We start from the raw sequence: 27,373 nt of genomic DNA on the forward strand, positions 1-27,373 counted from the left end.
TCTTAAAATCTAGCCACTGCTCAGATTCTTATAATCTAGCCACTGCTTAGATTCTTAAAACCTAGCCATTGCTTACCCATGTTCAGACTCCTTAAGAGTCTGCCCAATATGACGGATGTTCTAATAAACCTTGTCTTTGGCTGAAAGAAGGCTTGGGTTGAATTCTTTTAGGGAGGACTCACGTGTTGTGATTTTGGGGTCCCAGCACCCCTGAATCTCTAAACCGCATCAGGGAGATATTTGAGGAGGGAGTGCAAATAAGCTATTGTAATAGTTCAGACCAGAAGAGATGGGGACTTGAATTACGGTTGCTTCTACATGGGTGGAGAGAAGAGGGAGATGTTGAGGTTAAAAAGTACAAGAACTAGTAATAAATTGGATAAATAGGGGAGTGAGAGTGAGGAGCTGAGGATGATTCCAAGGTTGTGAAACAGTCATTGGTGGAATGGTGGTGTGTTCGACAGTAGTAAGTACCACCTATTAAAGTAATACATACTTTTCCCTCAGAAGAGGGGAGGATTTGTTGGGAAAGTTAATGAGTACTCTGTCAGACATACTGAGTCTGAGATACTTAGAGGACATTCAGTTTGAAATGTCCAAAAGGTAGTTGATGATAAACAACTAGAGTTCAGAAGAGATTTGGGTAGGATATGTTGCTATTATTGTTCAGTCATTTTGATCATGTCTGATTCTCCCTGACTCCATTTGGGGTTTTCTTGGCAAAGATACTGGAGTGGTTTCCCACTTCTTTCTCCTTTTACTTACTTACTTACTCCTTTGTCATTTTACAGATGAGGAAACTTAAGGCAAACTGGATTAAGTGACTTGCCCCAGGTCATATAGCTAGTTAGTGCCTGAGGCCAGATTTGAACTCAGGAAGAAGTCTTCCTGACTCCCAGGGCGACATTCTATCCACTGCATCATCTAGCTGATACATATTATCCTTTATTATTCTATTACATTTTCACCTTTGAGAGGCAGTGATGCAGAACAGGTAGGTGCTATTATTATCCCTATTTTATAGATGAGGTAATTGATACTTAGAGTGCTTTTGGGATTTGCCCAGGGACACACAGCTAGCAAGTAATGAAACTAGGTTTCAGACTCAGGCCTCCATGACTCCAAGTCCCACATTCTGTCCACTGTTCTATCTAGCTTCCCACAAACCTAAACAAACTAAAAATCGCAAGTCCAAGAAAACACTTGAAAATTAATTTCTTACACTAATACAGAGTTATATCACAACACTCTAACCCCTGAACTTTTCTCATATCAAAAACCAGAAATGACTTACATTGGCTGAAAGTTGAGATGTGAGTGTTGCAACCTTTTCCTGTGATGCGACCAGCTCCCTCCGTAGTTTGTGAATTTGCTAAATTTGAAAAAAAAAATGAATTTACTAGTTTAGCTTGACTTTCAACTAAGACTCATTCTGATGATATATTTTGATATGAGGGACACTATGAAATCTGGTAAAGGTCAAACTGACAGGTATCAAATAGATGGACAGATAAATGATAGAGATAGATAGATAGAGGGAGAATCTAATTTATCATTATTATTACTATAATTATTACTATATCCCAGATTGTACTGTTGGTACTACCAAGTTTAAAAACATAGGGGCAGCTAGGTGCAGCAGTGGATAGAGCTCCGGACTTGGAGTCAGGAGGACCTGAGTTCAAATCCAACCTCAGACACTTGACACTTACTGGTTGTGTGACCCTGGACAAGTCACTTAACCCCATTGCCTCACAAAAAACAAACAAACAAAAATGCTTCAAATATGAGGAGACTGACAAATTTGTTTATCTCTAGTCAACCTTGGTACATCCAGAGAGGCTTATCACCAGCAGGTTGGCCAGCGAATATTGAGTATTCTTAACAGAAATGTATAAAATATAGAAAAATTCCACTCTGAAATACTAGCAAAGGAAAAGTCCCTATCAATGAAATTAGGGGGGTTGGTTTTTTTTAAATATTTACTTAAGTTGATCTTTATGCTTTTATTAACTGATGATTTATTAAGGATAGATGAAATTGTTTCACTAAGAAGAGAAATACTCAATTTAAGGACACAGGATTCAAACTCAGATTCCCCATACAAAAATTACAAATCCTAAAGAAAGAAATACCAATTTTTTTTCACCATTCAAATCAAATTCCACTTGTGATACACTTAGAGTACAGAATGAGAGAAGAGAACATAACTATATGCTAAATATCATCAATCAAACTTGAAAAAATAATTTTAAACTTCCTTTGAGCTCCCTTTGCTTTTACCTCCCCCCCTCAACAAAATCATTGTCCCCTTTCATCTGATACCTTCTTCTTTCAAACTTTTACACTAGAAGAAAAGCTTTAAAATGTTTTTAGTCTTAAACTATTTAAAAAATACATTACTTTGGATCCTACATTGGCAAAAATTTCCAGATCCCTGTGTGTGTGTGTATGCCCTGCTATTAGACTACCTGTGGTCTCTCTTCATCTGTATCAATACGTCCAGGTTTGGCTACTTTAAGGCTTGTAGAAAATTCTATAGCTGACAGGAATGCCAACTCTTATCTCTAATATATGGGCTTCAGGGAACAATCAGTATTCATGTTGCCTAATGTACCGAGGATGTCTACATTTCCTATTAGTGTACTTTTCACTAAATTATACCTTAATGAGTGTTTACAATAGTTTTGGTGTCTGGCACATCCATTCATAAGGATGACGAGAAAGTATTTTTCTTTTTTGAACGAAAAGGTAAACCACTAAACTCTTACCCATTAATTTAAAATACCAAATCCTTTTTCCCAAAATTAACCCAGATGTTAGGTTAAAAATACAGTGGGAGATATCCGTTATATTTGTTTCAAGAATTAATTCATAGGTTGACCTCATACTAATTTTCTTATCAATATTAAGTATAAATTTAAGTCATTATTAGTAGGTACCTGCATTTCATGAAATTTTTCAGGCATTTAAGTTTACAGTAAGTCCTATCCTTAAAGAATTTGTGCTTTTAAGGGTGAAAAACTTTCTACTCATATAAGGCTCTGTTCTCTAATGATAATCCTTCTTTGTAGCTTAATTGCCTCAGCCTGAAAAAAAGATTTCTGATGTGCTTCAACTAAATTCTCTTTTTTCTCTTCCACAGTCAAATGGAAGTCAAAGTCTAACATGAATTAGTTTGCATATTTGGTTTAGGTGACTTTCAAAGAGGTCAAGTTTGGGATACTTCATTTTACTACATTTCATAAAAATAGTAGTTTTCTCAGTTAAGAGCGCTCTAGGCCAAATGGAAAAATACAAGGCTATCAGATGTTTATTTTATTTGTAAATAAGACCTTAAATTATTACTGTTCAAAAAGAGATACATACTGACAGCAAACACTGCTCTAGTTATTTTCATATATTTTTAAAAGACTCTGGGAGTCATATCTTTACATCTCTAGACATAATGTCACCAAATCATTTTCGGTAAGTTCCTGTCTGTTATACATGTAAATCAAGTTAGGTCCAAAAATCATCTTTCCCTTAGTGGTCTATTCCAACAGAAAAATTTAATTCAATTCCATTCTCTGTATAGACACTTAGAGTTTGAAATAGAGTTCATTTGTCGTATGATCCAGAATGCATTCAGAAGCAATGCTATTCTAAATAAGAAGTCAAAAATGCATAATGACCATATTATGAGGTACAGATAGTGAAAAGGAAGCTGGAACTTGCTGAGGAAGCAAAGAGATTAGATATTTCTTGATCTGTGTCAAGCTTTTCAACCATGTTATGGCCTTGGGAGAAAAAAAAAAAACATGGTTTACCATGGAAAGTAATTTAGGCATTTGAACCTCATGGACGTGCTTCAGTTTACCAACTGTGAACACAGAAATGACATTAAAATGTATGCTGATGAGGGATAATTAAATTGGGATTGCAAGAAAGGAATCTATCTGCATGGGTAGTTACCAACACATCTTTTTTCCTCTTCAGTTGTGTTGCCTCAACATAAACCATCCAGAAAATCATTACTTCTCTTTGAAGAATGTCTAAGTTAAATATCTTCTGGCAAGGTCACATCTTATGCACACTTACACACACACACACACACACACACATTCTTTATAGGCCCAAACTTGACTTGAACATGATAGAGAAGTATATGCTAATGTTTTTGTATGGGATTAGAACCACATGCCTACCACACAGATCTCATGAAACAGCCGTCAGAGTCATAAATGACTTTGAAAATGACCAAGTGGGTTAGGGTGTTGGACTTAAAGTCACTTATTTTGTTCTGTAAATATCTTACACCTAGGAACCAGTACATACTGTAGCATTCCAGAGGCCTGGTGAAATGAAATTGTAACAAAATACCAGTTATAGAAGAATCTGGCCTAGAAATCTGGGTGGTAAAAGTGCCTACAGTATTTCCTTTTAATTTTGAGGAGTCTTTTGTTGAAAAGAATTCTGGTACGTTTCTATAATCTTTCTGTAAAATATTCTCAGCAAATAGAAGAGCCCATATTTGTTCAGCAATTGTATCACGGAGACCTCTAGTGGTAGCAATGTTCCATTATTCATGAATTTTAACACCATTAACATACAAGAATGTTATTAGGATTTAGGCACAGAAAGCTACAACTACTGATAAACAGGAAGGAAGGAAGGAAGGAAGGGAATTAAAAGACAGAGTGGAAGGCAGAGATGATAGAGATAAAGATACATAGACAGAAATAGAGATGATGGAGAATTATTATTATTTATATATTTACCTCAGAATGTGCTTTTTCTTCAGCCTGCAAAAGAGAAACAGAATGACTTTAGAATCAGGGAAATCGAGTATACATACAAGTGAAATGCATTTAGGGTTATTATTTAAATTCTCTTGGTTTCAGTTTATTGTCTTTGGTGGTAAAATAAGTAGTTGGACTCTATAACCTCTTTATGGAACTTTCCAACTCTAAATCCATGACCTTATGGTATAGAATGAGTTAATGATGTCATCAGAATCAAGTTATTTGCAACTTAAAAACAGTTTCCTTTCTTTTATGATTGGCAGCATACTGGTCATAGCATCAGATAGAAGCAAAAAAAAAAGTATAGGGGAATCTGACTGTTTCTAGTTAGACTTTAAGGGTCATTCTCTATGACTTATGGGAAATGCAATGTCATCAAATACAATGATTCTTGTAAATCCCACTATGGAAAGCCGACTACTTATATACTATCCTAATATATCTTAAGTGAAGCTAAAAAAAAAAGTTACAAAACAAGCAAAACAAACAAACAAAATCCAACTTTGCTGACCTCTGATGATCACCATTGTTTTCATTTCTATTGTCTTTCCCTATTAAGCCACAAAGCAGTAAAATGAGCGCTCTGAGGATGAAGGTGGTAAAAGTAGCTGATAAACATCTTTAGTTGAAGACTATGAAAATAAGGACTGTTGGAATACCTGCTGGGTGTTTTTGGCCTCAGTTGTGAAAAAACTCTTAGCTCTGGTTTATCTCTTTACTCTGGGTTGCAACAATGATAGGAAATGAGGTATGGGAGCCATTACTTTTGGGAAGCTGCCTCGTTCTAGCAGAGGCAGGAGAGGGGACAATGTTCCTGAATAACGCAACTGTGTTCATTGCATTCAAACAGTTTCATTTAAAACCTGAAAAACAATCTTTTGTCTGCTGTTTTTAATTGCCCTGATTAGTTGATACAAAAGTACCTGTAAGTAAAAAAATAAACTATTCTTTTTCTTTTCTTCCCTCCAGGAATAAGGAGTAAAAATAATAAGCCAGCAGAAAAAAATGCTAAGCCTAGATCTTTGTTGTTTAGTCATTTTTTCAGTTGTGTCTGACTCTCCATGACCTCATTTGGGGTTTTCTTGGCAAAGATAGTGGAATGGTTTGCCATTTCCTTCTCCAGCTCATTTTACAGATGAGGAAACTGAGGCAGACAGGGTTAAGTGACTTGCCCAGGGTCACACAGCTAGTTAAATATCTGAGGATAGATTTTAACTCAGGAAGAGGAGTCATCTTCCTGACACCAGGCCTGGAAGCTTAGATGCTCCATTTCAAAACCACTCACATCATTTTTACTTCATCATGACTGTGCTATTGTATTTTAACTGTGGTTAAAACAATAGTAATTTCCCCCTCCCTATAACATAATTTCTTTTCTAAATAGCAGAACTAATATATATATACATATATATAATGTTACATATTGAACAAGCCAATGGTGATCAAAATTGGCCACATATTTTAATATGGGAAGGAGATGGTGCCACATGGGAAGGATTTGGAGTCAGGTTCAAATGCTGCTTCTAGTACTTACTTCCTGTATCATCTTGGACAAGTCCCTTGTAGATTTAGAACTGGACTGGAGCTTAAGGGCCTTCTAGTCCCAACCTCTGATTTTACGGATGAGAAAGATAAAGGCTAGAGAGGTTAAAGGACTTCCCAAGGCCACACAAATAGATACCTCCCAGCTGGGTGATCCTGGGCAAGTCACTTAACCCTGTCTGCCTCAGTTTCCTCATCTGCAAAATGAGCTGGAGAAAGAAATGGCAAATCACTCCAATATCTTTTGCCAAGGAAACCCAATATGGGGTCACAACAGGTCAGATACAACTAAAATGATTAGCAACAACAAAGTCCAAATCTCTGATTTACCAGATGAGAAAACTAAGGGCTGGAAAGGATAAGGGACTTGCCCAAGGTCACAAAAAGAGGAGACCTAAGAGACCTTATCAGGTTCCTCATCTCTAAATGAGGAGTTGGCCTAGATGGTCATTAGCATCTTTTCTACTTCTAAATCCATGATCCTATGACTTGTATTTTGATTTCACAGAATCATATACAAGTCATATACAAACATGGCTTGATCTCCACTTCAATTTGCTCGGTATCCTGTATAGTCCCCATATTTTCTTTTATTATGATTATAATTTTTTCTAATCACTTTTAAAATATTTATTTATTTTATTTTTAATTTATTAAATAAAACATATATTTCCATAACATAGTAGAATTTAAAAAAAAGATGATTGCCCATGAAACTGCAAATTTATCAATCATGCTATTCTTTTTAAATACATAATAAAGTTATCATGCAATTTTTTTCTTTTTTTCCCTTTTTTTCTCCCCTTCCCATGTTTTATATGAGTTATTTGTTCATTACACTCTATTTTTCCACCCATCCAAATCCTACTTCTAGACTTGTTCTTATCAAGGCATGATAATTTTGAAATGGTCTAAGATGGTCATAACACCTTTGGTGCTACTATATGAGGTACTTTTCTTTGTTCCACTGATTTTTCCATTAACAACACGGTTCAAAGCTTTCTATTGAAATCAATTTTTCCCTGAGGGTTGTAAAACAATTATATAGCATATTCTCTGCTGTACATTTTGGCTCTTGTTATTTGTTGATTAAAAAGGAATAACTCACCCTGTCAATCTCCAACAGGAATGCAACATTTAGCCATCACCCTCATTCAAGCCCTCCTCACCTCTTGCTTGAAATATTGTAATAGTCTCCTAATTGGTTTCCCTGCATTCGATCTCTCTCCTCTAATCTACACTACCCCAAGCTACAGAATTGATATTCCAAAAGTTGAGGTCTGGTCACATCACTGCCTCACTCAAATAATTTCAGCAGTCATTATACTATGTCTAGGTTCAAACACAATCCAATCACTTAGAGTCCTTCACAATCTGGCTCCAAATTATCTTTACAGACCCATCTCAACATCGGTCTTCGTCATGAACTGTGTGATTCAATCGAACTTGGTAATATACTATTTCACCTCTGTGCCTATGAACAGATTGTCTCCCTTCTCCTTACTCTTCTCAGTATGTAGACTTTTGTTAAAGCCAAACTCAAGTGTTACTTTCAATGTAATGCCTTTCCTGATCTCCCCAGCACTCAGTGTTCAACATTTCCCCATTAAAAACAAAACAACACAAAACAAACAAAAACTACTTTGTATTTACTGTTTATATATTTTGCAGATTCTAACCTATTTCCTCACTGGTTTTTCCCAGTAGAATGTTAAGTCCCTGAGTTTCATTTTCATTTTTGTATTTGTCTCCAAAGTCTGTCATAGTGCCCGGTCCGTCGAATATTCTCAATAAATACTTACTGAAAGGCATTCTGGGGTTGATTCCTTGTTTGGCCATTTGCTGTGGTCTTGGGCCAGTCATATAACCCCCCTTGACCCGGGTTGCCTCCAGAGTCCCTTTTAGTTTCATATCTATGATCTTAAGACCTGCAACTCCTTCTAATTTCTGCACTTTGGCTCATGTTTTTTCCTTCTTCCTGGAAGATATTTCTTTACCCTTCTTTGTCTGCTAAAATTCTGCTCAGTTCTTCAAGATTAAAGTAGTCATCACTTCTTAGACCAGAAACCCTGAGGGTCTTTTTTTTTCTTTTGAGTAGGCAACTAGGCCATCTTTTTCTCATTTCTTGCGTCGCCAGTGTTTTACACTGAATGGGTGTCGTCTTAGACAAAATGAAACCTAAGAAAGACCATAGCTTAAAAAGCCAAGTTCTCCCTCTGCATCTGGAGTCATCTCCAGTCATCTTGACCTGTCTTGCCCCTGGACTCAGATGACCCTGGAGGAGAGAATGATACAATGACTTTTCACAGCTCTGCCTCACTTAAATCCTATTCACCTGCAAGTCAAGACATCACCTCATGATGTCATTGGTCTTCTTCAAGAATGATGGACAAACAACAATCTTATACTAAGCCAATTTTGATCACCAGCCTAACATAATTTCTTCTTGCTCTAAAATCCTACATTATTTTGCTGCATTTTCCTCATAACTTGTCCCATACTACCTTACTGACACTCAGTGGTTGCTGCACTTTCAATCAGGAAGAGTATAGTTCAAATCTAGCCTCAGACACTTAGCTGTGTTACTTAGGTTACTTAAGAGACCTAGGCAAGTCACTTAATATTTCTTAGCCTCAATTTCCTTAATGCAAAATGGGGATAATAATAGGATCTACTTCTCCAGTTTTGTGAGGATAAAAGTTAATAACCTACGTAAAATGCTTTGTAATACTTAAAGTGCTACATAAATGATAGCCATTATTAGCATCGTAATTGTTATTATTATTATTGGCATGGTTAGGTCTTACTTCCTCTACTAAAGTAAAATGCCTTGCTGTTTGGAAACAGGACTACTTTTCTCTTTTACATTCTCCCACTCTCAATCCCAGGCCCTCCTGTGCCTGGTATTTGTCCAGGTGATTCAAAAATTCCAATTTGAATTAAACTGGATTAACATCTCCATAGCTTTTACTAGGTTGCATTACCATCCTTTCCTCCCCTAGTTCTATTACTATACCTCTAATCCCATCACCATGCTTCTAACTCAAGGCTTAATTGACACCATCTCCCTCAGCCTCCTCTTCCCTTCTTATTGGATGGCTGGAGGGTAGAACATCAAACTCCTCCTTATGCCTTCCTTTATTGACAACAGAAACTGGATTTTTTTGACCCACTCCACTCAGCATCTGCTGTTCTGTCTGGTTTCAACTCCATGGAATAAGATGTTCCTACACTAGGTAAGTCTCCCCCTACCCCAACACCACTTCACTTCCCTTCCCTCCCCATTTTGTCTCTCTCTATCAGATGATGAGTTCTTTGAGAGCAGGGACTATCTTTTTATTAATTGTATCCCCAGGGTCTGGTACACAGTAAGCCTTTAATAAATGTTTATTGGATTGCTAGATTAGATTAAATTGGAGTGTACTATTTCCACTATTGTTTCTATTGTGCACTTCAGAACTATTTAAGTAATGAGGCCGAATATGAAAAATATTTCATTTCATAAATTAAAAATATTTTTTAAAAATTGTGATTACTTGAACTGAGGAGATTATTAAGTAATTACATGAGTCAGTCGCTTAATATCCATTTGCTCCTCTGAGACAGGTGTGATGGCCTGGGAGATATCAAGATGAGAAAGCAAGAACTGAAAATAACTAAAAAATACTCTATTTTTTCTCACCAAAAACAGTGTTAAATAACACCTTTGCTTCTAGGATATCAGCCTGACTCTTCAGTCCAGCTGACCCAGTGTGTAGCTTGTTGTGGCCCTTGGCCCAGACAACTAGAATCTAAATGCAGTGAAACCACTAATACAAAACTTTATTAAGAAATTCTATCAATTTTTTTTCTTTGATTCACACATAATTTGTTCGCTTTTACATCGGGAAAATTTGGGCGATGATAATTAAACTATTTAATTTCGAATCCTTTTTCAAGTTTAAAAGCAGGGCAGAGATGAAGGAAGAGTTCCCCTTGTGACGTTTGTCAGGACCTATGATTTCACGGAGAATTGCTCTTTTTGACAAAAGGGCTTTAAATAGTTTCCTGCTAATTTATTCATTGCTCTTTGTCATTCATTGTCTTTTTCTCTGTAGAAAATCCTACAAAAGGCCAGTCCTTGAATTTTAAAATACTTTCATCTTTACTCTCTCATTTGAATTTAAAAAGAAAGAAAAGAAAGAAAGAAGGAAGAAAGAAAACTAAGTCCTATGATGTATACATGAGGAGTAGCAACATGAGTCATGTAAGTGACTTTTCCACGATTATCCGCTAGATACGGTTTAGTCAGTTTAGGGCTTTTTGACTGTAATGGACAGTGATGGTGAGAGAAGTAATGTTTCCCACTAGAATGCTTCTTTGCCACTGTTAAAGAAGTTTAATATATACATATATATTTATGTATATGTTATATATGCACACATAACATATATATTCACATATACATATATGTATATGTTATATATACAAATATATCCTACATAAACACACAAGTATATGTTTGTGTATACACACACACACACACACACACACACATATATAACTGAAACTCATAGAGTAATGTCATATTAGGTGGATTATTTTATCCTCTATGCACAACTGATTCTCTTTATTGTTTCTTAGTCTATCCAGGTGCTCCTTAACACAAATGTCTCATCATCTTGAGCAGGAGTCCACATTTATTTCAAAATAATTGATTTCTTTTGTAATGTTACATATATTATTATTATTATTATTATTTTACATTTAAAAATCCATATTCTAGATTAGATTGTCAAAGGGGTCCACACAAACACAGATATGAACCCCTACACTGAAGCATCTTTAAAATCCTAGGAGCTCTTATCACTTCATTTTCAATTCTAAATCTTTTACCTTTTGTCATTTCTGGTGTAACTTAAGTTTAATTTACTTATTTGCTTCAGTCAAAACCCAAATGGCAGGCAATAGAGTTCATCCTACTCTTCTGCTTGTCATTGGGGCAAGGTTTATCTCTAGATTCTCATTGTCTCTCTCTCTCAACAAACGCATCTCTTTGTCAGATGCTGATTTCAGGATTATTGGACCCCAAAATATAAACGTACAACAAAGATATAAAGTATAACAAAAATACAAATTACAACAAGGATATAAATAAATCAACATAAAAATAAATAAAATATTGCCCAGTCATTTCAGACTCTTCATGACCCCATTTGGGGTTTTCTTGGCAAAAAAAACAAAAAAAAACCAAAAAAACAAAAACAAACTTGAGTGGTTTGACACTTCCATCTCCAGCTCATTTTATAGGTGAAGAACTGAGGCAAACAGGGTTAAATGACTTGCCCAGGGTAACACAGCTAGAAAGTGTCTAAGGCCAGACTTGAACTCATGAAGATGGGTTTTCTTGACTACAGGCCCAATGCCCTTCCCATTATACCTAGCTTTCCCAATAAAACCACCTTCCTATGTAGTTTCATTGCTTAATCCTTTTTATTTGATTTTGGCTTTCCTTTTAATCAGATTTCAGATCCTTCACCTCCAAAGTTCCGCACACATTTTCTTAATTTCTATCACAGTTCTCATTTCTTTTTAAGCCCTTCACCCTTTATCTTATCTTATATGACCTAAGTATTCTCACTTTCATTTTCTTCATTTTTATTTTTATATTTATTGCTGTTCTCCTCAGCTATTTGAATTGTTTACTCCTGTTTTCTTTCAAGTATCCATTTAAATGATTATAATGAAACAATATTTTTAAATGCTTAACGCAGTGCCTGGCATATTTGTTGTTGTTCTGTCATTTTAGTTATGGCTGATTCTTCGTGACCTAATTTGCGGTTTTCTTTGCTAAGTTCCTACAGCAGTTTGCCATTTCTTCCTCTAGCTCATTTTACAGATGGGGAAACTGAGGCAAACAGGGTTAAGTGACTTGCCTAGTTACACAGCTAGTAAGTGTCTGAGGTGAGAGTTGAACACAGGAAAATGAGTCTACCTGACTCCATGCCTACAACTCTATCTGCTCAGCCATCTACCCTCACCTGGCACATAGCAGGCCCTTAATAAAAGCTTATTCCTTTTCTCTTCCTTTCCCACTCTCTCAATTTTATTGCCGTCTCAATTCCATTATTATTTATAAGTGTTTAATAAGCATCAGACACTTTGTTAGGTGACAAGCATGTGATGAGACAATGAAAACAGTCACTATACTATGGGAGAATGATTCTATACAAATTACCTGTTGAGGCATATATGTGTGTATATATATAAATCATATAATATGATTAAAAATGGAGGTTTTTTTTTTAAACCTCTACTAAATCCTACTTTGATACTTCATTGTGGTGTGAAGGTGACTCTCAGTTCTTATAGTACTATAGTGCAAGACCTTTCAGAGCCTTCTAAGCTGACAGGGATTCCAGTATTGGCCCACTATCTACCTGCATGCCTATTTGTCTGCAGAACAACCTAGCTAAGTTAAAAGCAGTAACAACAATAACACATCTTACAACAAGATTGTAAACGTGATGAATTTTCCAGCCAGAGTAACCCTCAAAGACTAATTTTAGAGGGGTTGTTATCTGGATGGGTGGAAGGAGTATTAACAAAGATCTTTGTTATATGAAAAATCATACAGAAACAGGCATAGGTTTATTGCCCACTCTATGCCAAGCACTGTGCTAAGTGCTTTTCAAATATTATCTCATTTCAACCTCACAACACCATCATGAGACAGGTGGTAGATATTATTATCCCCATTTTTAGAGTTGAGGAAATGAAGGTAAACAGAGGGTAAGTCATTTGCCCAGGATCATAAAGTTAGTGTCTGAAACTGGATTTGAACTCAGATCTTCCTCTTTCCAGGCTTAGTGCCCTAGCAACTGTACCACCTGACTAATTGCCTTTAAATCTAAAGGATCACAGACTTAGAGTTGGAAGAAAATTTAGAGATCATACCACCCCAACTAATTTTACACAAGAGGGAACTGAGTCCTAGACAAATGAAGTGCCTTCCAAGGTAGAAGTGATGGGTCTTGAATTTGAACTCAAGGCCCATGATTTTAAGTCAAATGCTCTTTCCACTGTACCAATGAAGAAAATGAGCTCAAAACTAGGATGCCAGCAAGGGATTGGGGAAGACCTAGATTCATGGCATGATTCTGTGCATGGGCACACTATGGGCAAATTGCTGAATCCCTCAGTATCTTAGGTAATTCTCTATGACTGTAAGTTACAAAAGAGTGGCTGATCTGTGTTATTGGAGGTCATTTTCACAATGGGAGTTCCCTATATAATTGAAATTATGTGTGTGAAGCTAACCTTCTCTAACTCCGCCCCCCCAAAAAGAACCAAAACAATATAGAAAAGAAAAGAAAACCTCACTGCTTTGCTATTGCTAAAAAGAGAAAAACATCTGTTTAGCATCTATCTGCCAACAATTTTTGATTCTCTAATCTATGGAAATCACTGTTTTTCTAAACACCTAAAAGAGAAAGTGTCTGAAAGGAAAAAAAAATAATTTTGGTATAGTGCTTTACAAATGACTTTTTTGTTGTTGTTTTTAAGGCTTTTTTGTTTTTTTAATCTCCGGAGGTAAAAGTATATCAGCTGCTCACCAACCCAATCCCAAAGCTCATCAGCCTGGAAGCTTTGACCTGTCCATTGTTCCAACCTGGCCAGTTGACCTCTCGAGGCAACAAAATGGCCCTGTGCTCCCTGGGCTCTCCAAATTGGTGCCAGACTTAGTCTGGGCACCTGATCATAGTTAGTCCAACTGCAGGACGGAGTTAACCAGCCCAAGACACCCATCAGATTTGGCTTTCTCCAGTAACAGGGATTCCAGCCATGTGCCACCACGCTCAGCAACCATTGACATATAAAGGCAATGAAGATAACGGTTTCCTGAAACTGAGAAGTTTGTTTTAATCCAGTGAGTTGCCGGGATTATCCCATTTATTATAAGAGCTGTGGGATTCTGGACAAGTTGTTTCTGTTGGTTTGAACATGCAGTGAATGTCTCATTATGATTTGATAAATGCAGAAATCCAACTTTGAAATAACTTTACCACTTGGAAGTGGGAAAAGACCTAAGTATTACAATACAGCTGTTTTTTTTTTAAAATAATGTAGGGGTCCATGACAAAACAAAACAAAACAAAACATTAAGACCCACTATTCTCTACCAGTTTGCAAGATGCAATAACTCTTTAACTAAAGGGCAGAGAAACAAATCCCTTGGAGGGCGGGGGAGAAAGGAACTAAATAAAATAATGTACTTTAGGGTTAGAAGGATTTCCTTTTAAATCAATACTTCTCTCTTAAAAAATATCATTTTAAATCCAAAGCCACTTCCAAAAATCCACTCTCAATAAACAGATTTAAAAACAAATAAAACTGTCACCCTTTCAGATCTCTGACCTCTCAAAATAATTTCCTCCAATAAAGGAATTCAAATAACATGACAGAAACATACTAGAACATCAATTACCATTTCTGGTACTTAGGTGCCATAGGACAGAAGCAGGATAAATGTGGCCAATTTGGGGAGACAAAAGTAGAGCACACACCATCATTCTGGTGTTTCAGAAACTGTACCAAACTCTATTCACTTTGATGCACTTCAGTTTTAAATGTACACATTGATAAAATGTGTCTTGCCCACCTTAAATCAAGTGAAAGAATCCATTTCAGAAGCTGTTAATAGAACCTGCTGGGGGAGGGACAGTGTCAGGTACTCTACGCCCCACCAAATAATGCTGTTTCTCAAAATATCATACCCTTAGTACCTCTAACAACTGTCAAGTAAAAGTAACAGCTATTATAGTAGAAAGAATTAGAGTTCAGGGGACCCAAGTTCTAGAGCCAGCCACATGGCCGACTAGCTGTGGAATCTTGTGGAATTTACTTAACCATTACATGCCTCTATCTTTTTATTTGCTACACAAGGTGGCTGCACTTGATCGTGTCTAAGTTCCTTCCAGCTTTAAAATTCTATAATTCGAAGGTTCACTTGTAAGAATGGGAATAGTTCTATAATCTAATGCATAAACACTGAAAGGTTATTACATATAAAAGGGACTTATTTAGTCCCTTTCCTTATTCCAGATTGTTTTTTGTTATTGTTCAGTCGTGAACATGAGTTTATCATCAGCCTACTTTTAATTTAGCTGTAAGCAAAACTTCATGAAATTCATGCTAGTTTTGACGTCTCCATTTTGACTTTGGAGTACTAATTAATACTCACTGTAGAGTAGAGAGAAGATGTACTCGAAACCAGTGATAACGAAGACCCATGGACTGGGGAGAGAGGAAAAAGTAAAAGAGAAAAGATCAGTTAGAAAATATAACCTTGACACAATGGGCAAACTCCCCCAGGGAATGGAAAGTGAGTATGATCATCAACAGACATTAAGCCCAGATAGCTTTAGAAAAGTCTGACTTCCAGTTGTCTGATAAATATTTTGTCTGCATTCTCTTTGAACTAAAATGCTCAAAATCAACACAAAGGTACTATGCTCAAGCCCAACAAAATGTAAAAAGCACAGAGCATTTTTTTATAAAACAACCCAGTAATCACACACATTATCCCATATGGAAGGACCCTGTCAAAGAGTGAATTATACTCAGAGAGACGCTACAATGAAACCTCACTGATTAAATATTCATAAGCTTACATTAAACCAAATAAGAAAATAGTAAAAAGCTTCAAGACTCATTCCCTTTCTTCATCACTCCCGCTCTCCCCTTCATATTACATACTAAGGACCTTAAGGCACTAAATGGCCTCCGATTAGGATTTAAACATTAATGTTTTCTTCCTGGGCTTTTCTTCCAATAGTTTTGCTGAAATAGACGTTGGCAATTTATTCTGCTTGGGACCTTATCATTGCTTATGAACAGGTGATCATACTCATTTAGATGCAATAGCATTCCTATGAATTCCAAATTGAAGTTCCATAGAAAATAAATGTAGTAGATGAAATCATTTTTTTTTATGCAATATCTATCTCCCCTGGGTATCTCTATTAATGACTATATTGGACCACAAATAATTCATGTTATGTTTTTGTATTTAAAGCCAGAACCAGTAGCCCAGGTAAAACTGTGCTTAACAGTCAATGCAGAAAAATCCTGCCTGCTTCCATACACTTTGCCTTATAGACATCATTAGTTGATTTCACAAAGGATGGCAGTAACTTAAAATTATATAGACCTTTCTAGTTTAGTTGGTATCTTCACATTTAATTTTTCATTTGATTTTACAAAGTCTCTTTGAGATAAACAGTACATGTGGCATCATCTCCATTATAGAGATGAAGAAGCTGAGGCTTGTAACTTGCCCATGTTCGTCTAGAATCCCATGAATTATAGAGCCAGGACTATAACCCCTATGTGGCTCAGTTTTCCTAACTGTAAAATCAGTAGCCCGGACTCAATGACCTTCAAGGTCCCCTTCCTTCTCTAACATGGTGATCCTCATAAGCTGTCTTATGACGACTGACTCCGGTCTCAGGGGTACTCTACTCCCCACCAAATAATGCTGTTTCTCAAAATATCATACCCTTACTACCTCTAACAACTGTCAAGCAAAAGTAACAGCTATTATAGTAGAAAGAATTAGAGTTCAGGGGACCCAAGTTCTAGAGCCAGCCACATGGCCGACTAGCTGTGGAATCTTGTGGAATTTACTTATCCATTACATGCCTCAATGTCTTTATTTGCTACACAAGGTGGCTGAACTTGATTGTGTCTAAGTTCCTTCCAGTTTTAAAATTCTATAATTCAAAGGTTCAATTGTAAGAATGGGAATAGCTCTATAATCTAATGCATAAACACTGAAAGGTTATTACATATAAAAGGGACTTATTTTGTCCCTTTTCTTATTCCAGATTGTTTTTTGTTATTGTTCAGTCATATCCAACTCTATGTGACTCCATGGATCATATTATCCATGGGTTTTCTTGGCAAAGATACTGGAGTGGTTTGTCATTTCCTTCTCCAGTGGATTAAAGTAAACAGAGGTTAAATGACTTGTCTGGGGACATACGGTAAGTGTCTGAGGCGGGATTTGAACTCAAGTCTTCCTGAGCTCAGGCCCAGCACTAGCTGTCTCCTAGATTCCAGATTGTTAAACTCTTCCAATATGTGAAGGTATATACTCCAAGTTGTTGTTGTTGTGGTCATGAGTGAGCCATCTCAAGAGGCTAGAAATCATTTGTTCTGGAATATGGAGTAGTACCCAGTCAAGTAATTTTTTTTTTCAATGTCATATAAGGCTGTATCTATAAAAGTAAACAGTGGCACAATCACTCTGGAATTTGCCTCCCATTTGATTTCTGATCTAGGGCTTCTCCGTACAAGAATAATCAGTAGAGGCAGACAAGTATTGTTTACTGAGAGAGTACAGAGTCAAACCATACGGTTCTTTGATTAAAAGTAAAAAAGACAATTGCAATAGTTTCCATTAGGCTTATCCACCATGGAAGAAGATTGTCTGTTAATCTGATTATATTGTAAATTCTATATGGACCTGAAATAAATAATACAATCTCTAAATTTAGTAAACTTAAACTTGGGGAATACTATTTATTGGGAGAATAGAGCTGATTAATGTTTATATTTATTTAAATTTCCCCTGAAATGGGTTGTCCTTTCTCTACCCTTAGAGCATGAGCAGACGTTGTCTGCCTGCTCTTGGTAACCAGGCGGACCTCTGGGAGCAAACTCTATGGGTCTCATTATACTCCGCTGGATTCCTATTTCAAGGCAATGTCAAGATGACTCTGGGATCTCATCGGCCAGAAGATAATCAACTATCATAGGTATTTGTAATTTTTATATATGGGTTGCATGATAGATCGAAGAACTGGGAATATTTGACCTCGCAGGAAAAAGAAAAATAACTTAGTTCAGACACGATCCATATTTTCAATTGCCTGAAGAGTGCTTTGCCCAAGAAGAGAGGATTAGGAGCAACAGGTGAAAGGGGCAGAGAGGAATATTTGGGCTTCATGTAAGGAGAAGCTACCTAATGATTAGAGCCATGCAAAAATAAAATGGCTGTCCTGGGAGAAAGAGTGTTTCCCCTAACTGGATGATCAATTCATGATTAATTTAAAGAATGCTAAAGAAGGGAGTCTTATTTGGGGATGAATTGGACTAGATGGCATTCAAGGTCCTTTCTCTGGTGGAGATTCTGTGAATACAGAAATAGATTATCAAGGAACAACTTCAATAAGTTTGGTAATGCTACACTGGGATGAGCTTATGATGATAAATTGTACGGGAATTTTGTTGCTGTTATTCAGTTGTTTTGGTTGTGTCCGACTCTTTGTTAGACCATTTGGAATTTTCTGGGCAAAGATACTGGAGTGGTTTGCTGTTTCCTTCTCCAGCTCATTTTGCACATGAGGAAACTGAGGTCACTGGGGTTAAATGACTTGCGCAGGGTCACACAACGAGGAAGTGTCTGAGGTCAGATTTGAACTCAGGAAGATTAGTCTTCCTGACGTCAGGCCTGGCCCTCTATCCACTGCACCACCTAGTCATTATATCATAGTTGATATAATGTTGATACACTGTGTCAGGGGAGGGAATACTCAAACTAGAAAACTACCGATCCCCGAAAAATTTCTTCAAGTTAATTTCCATTTCCATATTGCATGTTATTTTAGTTTTTCCTGCTTGTCTTTAAAAAGGCTGATGCTATGTCTTTAAAAACAAAAAAAAATAAATAAATAAGTGAAAAAGCACATGCAAAAAATGTTCAATGTTATCTATGAAACATCCCCAAGTTGTTATCAGTTAATTCTACATTCACTATGATGAAATTTACAAAAATATATATTTAACCTTGATTCAAGCTTTGATGTTTTCTTAAACTGGGCCATTATAATTTACCTAGAATTTACAAATGTAAAGCTACTTATGCCTATTTGGGTAAAGTCAAATTTATTGTTTCTGTTCAAAGACCATTACAGAACTTACCATGCAAAGTGAACATAAAATGTGATCTTTGAGACACATTTTAAAAGGTCAAAACAGAATGAGTGGATTTCTGAGTTTAAAATTGGATAACATCTCAAGAGCTCATTTCAAAGTAGGACTTTGTATCAGAACTCAAAAATAGCAGTGTGTCATTTTAGCTGTACTATTTAACATCAACTTGAGCTGGTTTTTGAGAGTGGAAGGGGGCCTATCATTATGAAAACTTTCACTAGATAGAGGTTTACATTAGCCGGTGAAGGATAGCAAATACCTTACCTTTTCTAGTACAATTCTCTAGTAAACGCTAATTGAAATTGGTCTAAAGACATAAGAAAATTCTTTGCTCGTTCTCTTTTCCCTCTCTCTGTCTCTTTCTCTATTTCTTTCTTTGTGTCTCTTTATATACATACATAGATATGTATGTATGTGTGGTATGTATGCATGTCTGTATCAGGCTAGTGTGCTGGACTGAGAGTTAGAAAGACCAGCATTCAAATCCTGCTTCTGACATTAGCTTTGTGACCTTAGGCAAGTCATTTCACCTCTCAGCCTCAGTTTCTTCCTCTGTAAAGTGAAGATAATCATAGCACCTGACTCCCAGGGTTTTTGTGAGGAATGAGATAACATATTAAGTGCTATATAAATGCTAGCTATTTTATATATATATATATATATATACACACATACACATACACACATATATGTATATATAATATATATTATATATGTATATATAATATATATTATATGTATACATATATGTATATATTATATATATACAATATATGTATATATATATAGTATAGTTGTTTATACATAGCAGTAGTGGCACTTAGGAGCTGGCTCTATATTTTAATTAATGTAGGAAACTCCCTTTGAATTTCCCCCATCCTTTCATCCTCTACCAATATGCATTGGTACTTTCTTTGCCACTTACAATCTTGAGGCACTTGAAAGTTAAATGATTTGCCAAGGGTCACATAATCAGTAGGTTTTTAACACAGGGCATGGTCCACAACAGGCACTTAATAAAAATTGATCGATTGATTTTTGGAACATAGGTCTTCCTTTGCCTAAGCTCTCTATCTGCTAGATAACACTGCTTCCCGAAAGAGGACAATATAAATGATGTCCAAATTCCCTTTCCTTCAGGGATCTATAAATGTCCATACTCATTAAAGCATTCAGTAGGCCTACATTTATTCAACATCTGCTTTGTACTATGTCCATAGGTGCTCTTGGCATCCTCATGAGATCAATATTACCATTATGGAAAAATTTTGGAAATTTTTTTTTTGGAAAAATGAAAATCTAGATGATTTTTCCCCCTTATTCTCACCCCCCGGGCTTACCTTCTTCCATGCTGTCTCTGAATGAGCCTGAATGACTAATGGCTCGGGGTCTTTCTTCTAAAGATGTGGCACTGCCACACAGCTGGGAATCATCATACAGATCAAAGGAAGAATCTTGAGCAGGGATACTGTTGGAGCGCATCATGCTGGGGCCAGGAAGATTAAACTGGGACAGGCTGGTGGGACTCACTGCAAAGCAAAGTATACATTCAACTCTCCATTTCCTTACACACTCCAAGGCGGAAGTTTTACTTAGACCTAGAGAAGAGGCTTTCAACAGATTACATAAACAATATTATTTACTGTGAAATATTCTATAGTAATTATGTAGCTATAGATAGGATAGGGCTTTGGCCCTATCTCATTGGGTTGGGAATTCCAGAGAGAGGAAACTCTCTCTACAAATATACTTTTTCTGCAGCCAATAGTCTTAGAGACCTGAGCTGAGCAGCAAGAGGATATGTGACTTACCCAGGGTCACACCACCACCGTGTCATGGGAGGGAAGCCAGGGTTCCTGGCTCTGAGGCCAGCATTCTGTGTACTACTATATCATACAGCCTTTCTAGTCAACATATCACATGGGAAATATTTTGAAGCCTCAGTTTCTTCCAAGCTAGAAAAAGCTTTATGAAAAGCAATCTGTCTGAGGCAGCTAGGTGGCAATACTCACTAGCTGTGTGACCCTGGGCAAGTCACTTAACCCCGATTGCCTCGCCCCCCCCACCCCAAAAAAGCAGCAATCTATCCATTTCTAAACTGACATTAAACAGAGAAACACACAAAAAAGAGTGTCATCTTCTCCAGTGGTCATAATAAAAATCTAATTACACATTCATATGTGCAATATAAGAAATGAATAAAAAGATATTTGCTCCCAAATCTTTACCAACTTTACCAAATAGTAATACATTTATCTAAAGTGCAGATTGAAAGTGGGAGGAGACATTAAAATGAAATTTCCAAAGGAGAACATTAGAGTTGGACAAGCTGAGATTTAAGATATGTATTAGGCCAACATTTTCAGTGAGCAAATGCTTGACCCCGACTTCTGTTACTACCATATCTCACCCCAGCTGGCCTATAACAGGGATCAAATGAAATAAATGGTTTTTTTTTTAATGAAAGTGAATTCAATAGCTTTTCTATCTGTATAAAATTAATCAACTCAGACAAATCCTAGATGACTTTAATAATTTTTTTCATTTCTTCCTTCACCATATATGGTCCTACAGTGCTAAGAAAATCTCCAGTTTACAAGTTGTAGTAAAAAGAAAAAAGTGTGTTTGCAAACAAGTTGTTTGGATCTAAGTGTACATTTTCACAAAAAGCACATCAGTAAATGGTGACTAAGTGCCCAGTTGAGGTCATAAAAGCCTGTTCTCTATAAAATATAGTTAAAACGCTGTCTATTTTCAATGAAAAATGACTGAAAAATAATGTTAACCATTCTATCCGTTCCATAAAACTGAAAGAAAAATCCAATAAATTTGGGAGTCTAGTTTTTTTTTGTTTGTTTCTATGTTTTACTTTGTTTTGTTTTTAAACTTGAATGCTGACTCATAAGGAAAACTAGGCTTACACAGGATAAGGAGAGAGATAGATGGAAACTTGTGGGGTTGCTGATAGAAATTTCTGGTTACTTCACCACTAGAGGTGGTAGGAACCTTAGAAACCACCCAGTACAATCTTTCCTGGAATTCAAAGATATCAAATGATTTTTCTCAAGGTAACTGGTACTAAGTATGATTCAAACCCAGGACATCTAGTGTCAGATTGTAACTCTTTCCATAGCAGTCCAGGAAGCTGCAAGACCATTAGAAGTTAAGGGAACTTGTACTTCTTTACATCTAATTTTGCTTCCATGATTTAATGCCAGGTACATAGGAATGGTTTAATAAATGCTGGTTGAGCTCCTTTGCTCTCTTTTTCTTTCCTTCCTTCCCTCTATCCTTTGTTTCTTTCTTTCTTTTCTCTTTCCTGCTATCCTTCCTTTCTTCCCTCCTATTTTCATTTCTACCTTCCTGCCTTCCTTCTAACTTATGATTTTCCTTTTCCTTCATAGGGATGTATTAACTAGTAATACTACTCTTATTTTTATTAGATATTATAGGAGTGATTGCTTTTTTTGGTTCAGAAATTAAAGGGACAGGAAAAGAGAGAATTGTCTCAGGCTGATTAGAAAGGGTAGGCCTAGTGGCATAATGGGTAGAGAGCCAGTTTCATATTTAGGAAGATCCAATGCCAGTCTCTGATACACACTGGATTAGTGATCCTGGCCAAGACACTCAATCTCTCAGTGTGCCAGGCAATTTATCAAGGGTTAACCTTTTTTTTTTTTGGTGATATAAATATCTTTGGCAATTTGGTAATATCTAAGAATACCTTCTCAGAATAATATTTTTAAATGCATAAAATAAATACATAAAATAACAAAGGAAATTAATTCTATTGAAACCAGCTATCAAGATATTAAAAAACAAAGTTCATGGAACCTGGGTTTAGAATCCCTGTTAAGATTATGAATTTCCAGGCAGGTACTGATGGCATTATTAGAGAGGGCTTCTGCACTGGGATTTCCATAACTCTTTGAAATTGTAAGTTTAGTCTGTGGTTGGGAGAGAAAGGAGAAATAAAATAAATTCAAGGAGAGTATATACTGATGTTGCAGCAGAAGAGCTGTAGACATTTGTAAAGATTCCATTAAACACGACTAGATCAGACACTTCTCTGAACGAGCCACCAGGGGGAGCTGTCAGCTTAGAACAGCATGCTTAATGTCCAGAGGGATGTTTGTGGGTATTGGGGTATGTGTGGGGTACGGGTTGAGGGAAAGAGATGCAGTTTGCAGCTTATTGTTAAGGCTTTTCAACAGATAAGATTTTCACAAACTGTATGCAAGCCTGGAGGTGGAGGACCCTGCGTTTGAACAATAAATAGATTTCCCCAGTAAAAAAGGCCTAAAGCTATGCATTTGCCAATATGCATAGGATAGGGGCTTGCTAGGAGATGGTATTAATGCTAAGGGTGGAATATTCCATTAACTATTTAGCTAGGTCAAATCCCTTCAAATTCAATTCCAGGGGGACTGGGGGGGAGGGGGGGAATGTACAGGAATGCATTTAATATACTGAGTAAATTAAATTAGTACCAGTTGGACTTTCCATTATTTGGAAGGCAGATTATTAGAATGAATTGGAGTAGCTAAAAAGGACATTGGTTTATACTGATCATCTTTTTTATTAAAACAAAGAAAACGTTTCCATTTTACTCAAGAACTACCAATTTCAGGAGGATTTGATCAAATTTTAGCTGATTTGGACAACTGTTATTATTCAGTTTTGACCAAGTCTTCATGACTCCATTTGAGGTTTTCTTGCCATTTCCTTCGCTAGTTCATTTTGCAGATGGGAAAACTGAGGCAGACAAGATTAAGTGACTTGCCAAGGGAAAACTGAGTTCAACTCTAATTATGATTACACAAACAAGTTCAAGAAAAACATTAACATCTACTACGAGCAAAGCACTGTGCCATTTATTATGCTATGTGCTTTAAGTCTTTAGACAGCTAGGTACCTCACTAACTAGAGTACTCTGGCTGGAATCAGGAAGACCTGAGTTCAGTTGCAACCTCACAGACCTACCAGCTATGTGAACCTGGCCAAGTAACTTAACTTTTATCTGCCTCAATTCCCTCACCTGTAAAATTGGGATAATAATAATATTTCTTCTTCCCAGGATTGTTGTGTGGATCAGATGAGATATTTACAAAGTGCTTTGCACACTTTAAAGAGTTATATAAATGCTAGCTATCATCATTATCATTAACATAAAACGGTAGCTGAATGTGTTTGGAAGCAAGGTGAGAAAGAGGTAAAGATTTTGATGACTAAACTAGGTACCTACCTTTGCAATCTTAAAGTCAACCTTGGCTTATTCCTTTCCCTCAGCTTGTTTAATACTGGACTTATTGATTCTGCTTCCACAATATTTCTGGCATCAATCCTTTTCACTCAAACTTGGTTACTACCTTAACTCAGGTCGCTCATCACTTTTTGCCTTGATTATTGAAACAGCCTCTGAATTGGCCTTTCTGGCTCATTATTACTGTCTACAATCAGAGTTTGAATTGTATTTCAAAGGCAATAGATATGGGCCACCGAAGCTGTTCACCAGGAGAGTGACATAGTCAGATCTGTGTTTTGAGAATATCAATTTCACAGTTATTGATGATTGTAGACAGTTAAAAACTTTCATAGCTTGGATTCAACTCATCTTTTTTAGACTAATTTCATTCAAGTTCTCTCATATACTTGACACTCTGGAGAAAATGGCCAACTTTTGTTCTTTCCTATACCTGATACTCCATCTACCACCACTGTGTCTTTGCTTAGACTATCACCTATGACTAAACTGCTCCCGCTCCTCACTTTTACCTCTTGAGAATCTCTAGATCCCTTCAAAATTTATCTTTTGTAAAAAGTCCAATTGTAAGTTCTCGATGTATCTTCAATTACTTTGAATTTACTTTTCATATATTTTGTATTTATATATATAAGTATATATATACATATATATGTGTATATATATGTGTGTGTATATATATATATATATATATATGCAAACCCCTCCCCCCAGCAGAGTGGAAGCTCTTTGAGAGAAGATATTGTTTTCTTCTTGTATCTCTAATACCTGACATATTGAGCAAAATGAAGAGCAAAATGACTCCTTAGTAAGTCCAGTTTATCATCTGAATGAGTACTTTGGCAATTGATATTAGAGGTCTGTCTACCTCCCTGGCCAATTGGAATGCAAACTCCCAAAAAAAAGGATTTATTTATTTTTTTTAACTGATAAAAGTCTAACCAGATGGATCTTGAAATGCTGCTGTAGGCAAGAAATTGCTAAGAGACTCCCAACAGTGCTGAATGTGTTGGGAACCATAAGCCACTGCAGAAACACGGTCTTTCAAAGAGTCAGCCATTGGGCAGAAACAATTGCTCCATGAAGAAGTAGTAAAAGAAAAATAAAATAAAGGATAAATTAGTAGGGGCTTTTTATAATAGATGCAACTATTTAAATGGCATAATACCTATAAAAGGATGACTGGCTTGTTTAGACTTTTGTCCTTCCACATTATTTCCTAATGAATGCTTCCTCTATATTATAAAACTATATAAAATAAAATTATTACATAAATATAAAATGATATAAAAATTCATAAAATTTTTTAAAAAATATAAAAATTATATAAAATAAAATTGTTGTAAATAAAACTATTATTATTATTATTAATTATTATTTGATGAGGCAATTGGGGTTAAGTGACTTGCCCACACATCTATGAGGTGTTACATGACTAGGGCTGGATTTGAACTCAGATCCTCCTGACTCCAGGGCCATCTAGCTGCCACCTGTAAAACTCTTAAGGAAGTATTTTTTTGTTTGTTTGTTTCTTCTTGTTTATTTGATTTGTTGTTTTGTATTTCATTTTAACAATTCCTACAGTGCTGGCTAGATGGCGATTTATATGTGTGGTCCTGAAATAACTTTATCAAAAAAATTGATAAAGAAATTACTTTTTTAAACCAAAACAATTTTGATAAAATGTTTTAGGGAAAATTTCTCAACACATAGCTTTCTGCAAAATTGAAGAAGTTATTACAGTTTTTCAGATGTTTTCTAGGAAATCAATAATTTATTTTTAAGGTAAAGATAGCAAAAAATTAGATATTTCAAGATTTTACCTAAGTTGGAAAAGTGGTATTTTCCTGTAGCTGATGATGACATAGCAGAAGGGGAAACAAGAGGAGATTGGTTACCAGTGTCCTGCAGGCCTCCAGTTGAGTGAGATCGAAGCCATTCTTTGCCCTCTTCTTGACTGGTCTGCCGGGATGATGGGGTGTATCTGCAAAACAACACAGCTGGGACACTTAAAAACCCCCACAAGGATAAGGCAGTACCAAAAGCTGGAAAACTAACAAGAGTACTTGGCTATTCAGACTGAACAAAATTCCTCAACAGATTGAATCTAATTTTAATTGCTCAGTTCTTACAGATGATTTAACACCATCTGTTGGAATCTCACAGGGAAAGGGGAGAATTCTTGAGAAGAAAATTATGCTTCTGTGAGATGTGGAGTCAAAAATCACAAGCAATGAGCAAGACAGCCAAGTTAATTGAGAAAGACACAAAGGCACGGGGGTGAGATGGAGAATGGGGTGAACACAGATTTGAAATGGTGGACAAATGGCAGGCCAGAAGCCAAGAAAGGTGAGTGACTTCTTATAGGACGACACCCATGATGGGTAGGGTTAGAGAAGAAGACAGACTGAGAGCTAATGGAGAAAAAAGGGTGGAAGGTGAGGGGGAATTTCATTAGGGAACAATAACTATTGAGATCAAAATTAGCATTTGCCTCTCCAAAGGCAGTTAGGGCATCTTGTCTGAATCTGAATGGACAGGAAATTCATTTACTTAATTATAGCATAACTTTTTGAGAATGAAGTTTTTAAAAATTAAATCATTTGCCAATGATTTTCTACTGCTAACCAACAGAAGAGATTTAAGCTAGAGAAAAGGCTAACTGGGAAGACACAAAGCATGCCAGATTTCAAAGCTGTCATGAAGTAAGTGAACTCAGCACCGCTGAGAAGTAAATTCATCATCTTCCAAGACCCTCATCATTGACTCTCTTAACCTAAACCTTCACTACAACTGTACAATAACA

The 27,373-nt window shown here is 36.3% G+C and overlaps 1 protein-coding gene across 6 annotated transcripts in view; it reads right to left on the minus strand.

Moving 5' to 3' along the window:
* NAV3 (neuron navigator 3) overlaps positions 1-27,373 on the minus strand; it is a 389,994-nt gene that overhangs the window by 76,382 nt on the left and 286,239 nt on the right. For 5 of the 6 annotated variants that reach the window (XM_027842471.1, XM_027842473.1, XM_027842472.1 and 2 more), the window contains 5 exons: positions 26,391-26,551; positions 20,645-20,833; positions 15,550-15,602; positions 4,761-4,784; positions 1,295-1,372 (listed from right to left, as the gene is read on the minus strand). In XM_027842471.1, coding sequence (XP_027698272.1) covers positions 1,295-1,372; positions 4,761-4,784; positions 15,550-15,602; positions 20,645-20,833; positions 26,391-26,551 — 505 coding nt within the window. The remainder of the gene's footprint in view (positions 1-1,294; positions 1,373-4,760; positions 4,785-15,549; positions 15,603-20,644; positions 20,834-26,390; positions 26,552-27,373) is intronic. The other variant, XM_027842474.1, reaches the window with a different exon arrangement.

This window comes from Vombatus ursinus, unplaced genomic scaffold (assembly GCF_900497805.2).
Source record: "Vombatus ursinus unplaced genomic scaffold, bare-nosed wombat genome assembly UNPS02014874.1, whole genome shotgun sequence".
Taxonomy (NCBI): Eukaryota; Metazoa; Chordata; class Mammalia; order Diprotodontia; family Vombatidae; genus Vombatus; species Vombatus ursinus.